Source organism: Sinocyclocheilus rhinocerous, unplaced genomic scaffold (genome assembly GCF_001515625.1).
Source record: "Sinocyclocheilus rhinocerous isolate Xijiao unplaced genomic scaffold, SAMN03320098_v1.1 scaffold278, whole genome shotgun sequence".
Taxonomy (NCBI): domain Eukaryota; kingdom Metazoa; phylum Chordata; class Actinopteri; order Cypriniformes; family Cyprinidae; genus Sinocyclocheilus; species Sinocyclocheilus rhinocerous.
The window spans coordinates 344,437-350,683 of record NW_015664178.1 but is presented as its reverse complement, the minus strand read 5'-3'; the positions used below and the strand labels follow the sequence as shown (position 1 = coordinate 350,683).

The following is a 6,247-nucleotide window of genomic DNA, read 5'->3' as shown; positions in this document are numbered from 1 at the left end:
AGCTTTCACTATTAATTATCTATTAACTATGACTTTTGCCTCAAACTCCTAATTAATAGTTAGTAAGGTAGTTGTTAAGTTTAAATATACACACGGTAGGATTAAAAGATCTAAAATATGGTCATGCAGAATAAGACATAAATATTTACTTTATAAATACTAATAAACGGCCAGTATGCTAGTAATATGCATGCTTGTTAAATGTGAGAATTTGTCATTAAAATAAAGTGGTATAAGTGTTATATATACGCAAACACATTATGTATAATTATACAATATTCTACATTATTATAATTATTAGAATTATTATATGTATTTTCTTACATTATTTCATTTTATAACACACACACACACACACACACACACACACACATATATATATATTTCTAGAGAAAAGAATTCCGAAAAAAGGTGATTTGCCCTAAAAGACCTGTACTCCACTCTGTACATCATCTGTAATCACATGCTTTAGAGGCATTTGATGAAATGATAGCAATTTGTCATGAAATTTCAGAGGATAAAGGAATTTTTAGGGCTCAAAACAAGTTAAGCTCTACCTTAAAAGCACACATTAACTCTGAAAAAAAAAATACTTTCAATGATTTAGAAATTACATAAATAAATAAATAAATAAAACATTAAAATAAAATAAAATAATATAAAATGCCATTAAATACCTGCAACTCCAGTATGTACTCTGTACATCATCTGTAATCACATGCTTTGGAGGTATTTGATGAAATGACAGCAATTTGTTATGAAATATCAGAGGATAAAGGAATTTTAGGGCTCTAAACAAGTAAAGCTCTAGCTTAAAAGCACACATTACTCTGAACAAAGCAATACTTTCAATGATTTAGAAAATACATCCTCTTATCTACTGTTCCCACTGTTGATGGCACAAAGAAAAACTTTTCTTGAGGACTCAGCTGGAATGAACCTGAAAATACAGCCGAGGATGGTGAACGTTATCAGATAGCACACTGCAGATCGCTAATCTGATGGTTAGATGCAAAATGGGTTTATAATAGAGACGATGACAGCTCTGTGTTTTTGTAAAGATGGGGATAAAGAACTGAATGGGGCATTAAGGTCTATTCTGATTCCATTCTCTGAGCTGCTGACACATTTGCATTACAAAAAGCTCAATCACGGTCTAATTTTTTGCCGTCTGAGGTGGTAATGATAGAGCGCCTCTCTGAAAGCTGTGTTATGTGACAGATGCTTTTCATATTACAGCGCAAAACTCTTTGTCTTTCTCGCCGGCGCTCCATCAGGCAGCATAAACACTCTTCAGCCTCTTTAATGCATCTCTGCTCAGCTCCATCAGCGCTGTGATTAGTCTGTGCGTGTGAGGAGGGGGCTGGATTGACAGCTGCTTCAGTAATGCAGTGCTGAAGGGTCGCTGACCTCTCCTATCCCCATTCCCTACACCATCAGGCTGATCTGTGACCTGTGAAATTACTCCGGCTATCATATCTCACCCAATCAGTGGCAGACGAGGACACATTTGCAAACCGACACACGTACACACGTGTGTTATATTACCTGCCAGAAAGAGCAATATGGAAGATACATAATCTGACAGTTTCATTGAGCCTCACTCGCAAAATGTGTGTTTACATATGTGCGCAAAAAAGGTTCTCATGCAACTTTCCACAAGTACATTCACACATTTTGTTTGTATTCTTATTCGATTTTTTATGAATCAGGATTCTGCTAAATTAGGGAGTGTGTGCCATACAGTTATTAATTAGCATATATATATATATATATATAAATAAACAAATGTTTTCTTTTTTTTATTCCTATGTCCATGTAAAATATTAATCTTGCCATAAAATTAATTAATGAGAGCCATTATGAGGGCTACAGGAATTATGTGTGCCTTTGGACAATCCATGCCTACAATAATGAAAGCCTTTCACTGACATATTTGTTGAATCAAGATATTCATAACCTCATAATTTGCAACAGCACAGAATTAAAAAAAAGAGAAAATTACTGTACTTTTACTTAATACGAAAGGAAAAGCTGTACTGCCAACATTAATAATAACTATTTGAACTGCATCAAACTAAAGGCCACCATTAGCATTTTGCATGAGTAAGAGGGACTGGGTGGAAATGTCGAGAGGATTAATGTTAATAATTCTGACATTGAATATTCATGATCCCTCCAAAAACTCACATCCAATTACATGTTTGTATTATCGATATTCATGCAGCTGGCATGAATATGGATGGTCCTTTTGTTGTAGAGCCTGTCAGTCTAATCCACAGAGGCTTGAAGGAGGAAAAAAATCATAAGTGAGATCAGCAGAGGAAATTACCACTCAATAGTGACCAAAACACCTGTTGCAAGATACTGCTTTTTTAAAACAAAGACAATAGTAGCCTTGAAATGAACACAATGGTAACATCATTCTCAATAAGCTGGCAAATTCAGGCAAGGTTCAGTAGTGCTATTCTAATTACGGCTAATATTAGCATCCTCATTATCAGCGAGCAGCGCACATCAATTTCAGATTCTCAGGAGTGGTCATACAAAAAATCCAAAATCCAAAGTCCATGTTATAGAGCCTGTCAGTCTAATTCACAGAGACTCGGAGGAAAAAAATCAGCAGAGGAAATTACCACTCAATAGTGACCAAAACACCTGTTGCAAGATACTGCTTTTTTAAAACAAAGACAATAGTAGCCTTGAAATGAACACAATGGTAACATCATTCTCAATAAGCTGGCAAATTCAGGCAAGGTTCAGTAGTGCTATTCTAATTACGGCTAATATTAGCATCCTCATTATCAGCGAGCAGCGCACATCAATTTCAGATTCTCAGGAGTGGTCATACAAGCAATCAGAGGTAATACAGACCTAATATGCCTTTATGAAATCCAAAGTCCAACAAAACAGGGTTTTTTTTTTTTTTCAATTTCTTTTTCCTTCAAACAATTTAAGCCAACTCTCGGCATGATGATGCGTTATCTGTGACCTTTCCGAAGACATTATCTTACCAGCTGTCTTACAGTGATAATTCAAAGCGATAAAAGCAAATTCAAAGGCATACTGTCATAGCACATTTGTATTCTAAAGTAGAAGTAGGGCAGAAAATCACTGATATAAATATTGTCATACATATTTATTTGAATGAATATTCATGAACTGTGCTATTTTGTTTTTGTTGAAGATAAGATTGTAAGGTCAATTATCTCTGTATGGAAAACACAGGGGGTACAAATTATTTCCAGCAATAGATGTTACATGTGCAAATGTGTTTTGGATGTAAATGCTTACATCTGGTAACGACTCCCTCCAGTCGAATGATGTTGGGATGGTCGAATTGGCCCATGATGCTGGCCTCACTCAGAAAGTCACGTCTCTGCTGCTCTGAATATCCGGCTTTCAGACTCTTGATGGCCACCTGGATCTCCCTCTTACTGGGCAGCCTCAGACGGCCACTGCAGACCTCACCAAACTCACCTGGGAGTCAAGCAAGAGCCTGTCAACTAACTGAATTTACCCTCAATCCCTTATTTCATTTCATTACAATCCCTGGAGAGCTGTTCAAGTGGTTTACACAAGTAGGGCATGTTCTTGAGTGATTCATTTTGACTTACCGGCCCCAATAACTCTTTCAATCCGTATGTTGGAAACTTCGATCTCTTTGGCGAAGTCTCGCACCGCCTGGTTGGGGTCCTCGTACGTATGCGGGTGAATGTATGTGCGGGTTTCGGGAAGTTTGACTGCAATGCAAGAACACGGTAGGAGTGAGGATAACGGTCGGGTTGTTTTACAGTCACTTTAGTTACCTAGACTGAACCATCCATTTTCCTAAAAGGAGGGGAGTGCCGCATTTTCAACCTCATTAAACATTGTCTTTGGCAGGCAGGAAAAGTGTCATTAGAGAAAACACACATTAGGCAACTAGTGCGATCAGAGACATCATTTATCAGCAGATGCATCAGAGGCTCTGTTCACTAACCGACAATTTGCTGGAAAAACATGCATTTCTTTATTCATCCATCCAACCAGACCGAATTATGTTCACCGTCTGACTGGCCAGAAAAAATACTATCCTGATTTGATGACATTTCTCAAACTATGTTCTTTGAACGCACTACATTAGACATCTTAAAAAGTTTTGCCCAATATTTTGCTGATTACTCTTTTCCAAGACCAAAAAAACCTGTGTGCATTACCTCGTCCATGCTGAAACTGCATTTTCTCTTCCTCAGGGTCTTGCTTTGCTTTAATATATCCACAGCGCCTGGAACAATGGAATAAGCACAATTAAAACAGACCGACACAATGAAATACATGCTTTCTCTCACACTAAATCAACCAACCAATCCCCTAAGACTAAGAAAATGTTGATGACTGTAGAATCAAATCTACAGCGGCCTGGTCTGGTCACATATATCTTCTATTTACAGTGTAGTTTAACCATAATGTGTCTTTAGAGGTCGGTTTTCCCACCTAGTAAAGGATTTCACTGCTCTAATCCGCTCTTTAGCACTGGGAAAATTCAATCCTGTCACCTCTGACTTTATCGTTAACTACATCATTCCTCTCACAGCGGGATCATGAATAAGGAAATGCCCCAGATAATGAATATTCCAATACACTGGGGAGGAAAGGTGGCCAGCGTAGGACTGATAATTATGTTCATTATTCATTTGATCCTCATAGTGGCACACGCTCACACATTCCCTTTTCCTGTCATGTCTTTAACAATAACGTATTGCCAAAAATGAAATGTCCCAGGCTGACTAGCCATAGTAATTATACAGCATGTTGAAATGTGGAGAATGGCTGCAAAATGTCTACAGACTGGCACATTTGATGGGGACCAGGTGGAAAAAGCCATCCTAAATGGCTTTTCTAGAGGACATTGGCATAATATGGGTGAATATCCATTTATGAATAGAAATGCAAGCTGGAGTCTCTATTGTGCTATAGCAGATGACAAAATGCAAGGCATTTCCTGTAACTGCAGGTAAAGAAAGCTAAAAGGTCAACTATAGAGAGACAGTGTTATGAGTCAAAAGCCTTTGGGGGAATTCACACAGAACTCGTTCTTGCATCCAAAACCATCTAGAGTGCAAGGGAATGGAACAGATTGCAGGGGTCATGAGGAATTTTTTTTAAAAAGTTAACATTTTAAAAGTTAGATATTTTTAAACTGACATACCTTTTTAAAAAATGCAACAAGCAGACAGATACCACACAGTTGTCAAAAAGGACACAGATGACCAAAATGAAAACTGTAAATGTCCCTTTAGAAAACCTATAATCCATGGATGAGTGCCATTCAGAACTGAATTAACTATGCTTCCTTAATTCCAGTTCAAATGCTGAACTTGAAATGAGGGATGCAGAACTGCTATTTAAATTTTGGTGTTATAATATGATAGATAGATTTGCAGAATTGCAAATTTAATTTGGAGTTATAAAAGCAGATATCTAGAACAATATCTAGAATGATAGAACGATAGTACAACAGATAGAACTAAAGAACGATAGATAGAATGACAGATAGACAGAACAACAAAATGGTAGAATGACAGATTAAATGATTAAACGACAGAACGATATATAGAATAAGAGAAAAACAGAACAATACAACAACAAATAGAACATTGGATAAAACAACAGATAGAAAGACAGAGAGAATGACAGAGTGACACATAGAAGGACAGAGCGACCGATACGGCAGAATGATATCTAGATCGATAGAACGATATAGATGGACAGAACAATATCTAGTACTATAGATAGACAGAACGATAAAATGACAGACAGAATGAAAGATAGAATGACAGACAGAATGTTTGAACAACAGAACGACAAACAGAAGGATAGAGTGACAGACAGAACAATAGAATGATATCTAGATCAATAGAACTACTGTATATCTATTTCAATCATGACAACTCTCGGAAGATTTAACATGGTGATGGATATGACAATGTTAATGTATTTGGTCTTGGCGGAATAGATCTGCTATGCTGCTGCTGAAATGCTGCTGCTGTTGGTTATTGCTGTAGTTGTAGATTATCGCTGCTGCTGCAAGCAAGTACAGGAACTTGCTACTGCCAATGCATATGGCGATACGGTGCCGTGAGTATTTAAGACATACTGCTGCTGCACAAATAGCATATAAAATAACCTGTAGCAGAACTATACAGGTGGAGCTGGGGAAGGTGGAGGGTTTCAGAGAACTCTGAAAGTGCGCTGCAGGAATCTC

General features: G+C 37.4%; 1 protein-coding gene across 1 annotated transcript in view; it reads right to left on the bottom strand.

Moving 5' to 3' along the window:
- Positions 1 to 6,247, bottom strand: part of ek1 (eph-like kinase 1) — a 71,331-nt gene that overhangs the window by 13,646 nt on the left and 51,438 nt on the right. Inside the window, exons 9-11 of the mRNA XM_016540307.1 lie at positions 4,200 to 4,267; positions 3,618 to 3,743; positions 3,295 to 3,480 (exon numbers count right to left, since the gene is read on the bottom strand). Coding sequence (XP_016395793.1) covers positions 3,295 to 3,480; positions 3,618 to 3,743; positions 4,200 to 4,267 — 380 coding nt within the window. The remainder of the gene's footprint in view (positions 1 to 3,294; positions 3,481 to 3,617; positions 3,744 to 4,199; positions 4,268 to 6,247) is intronic.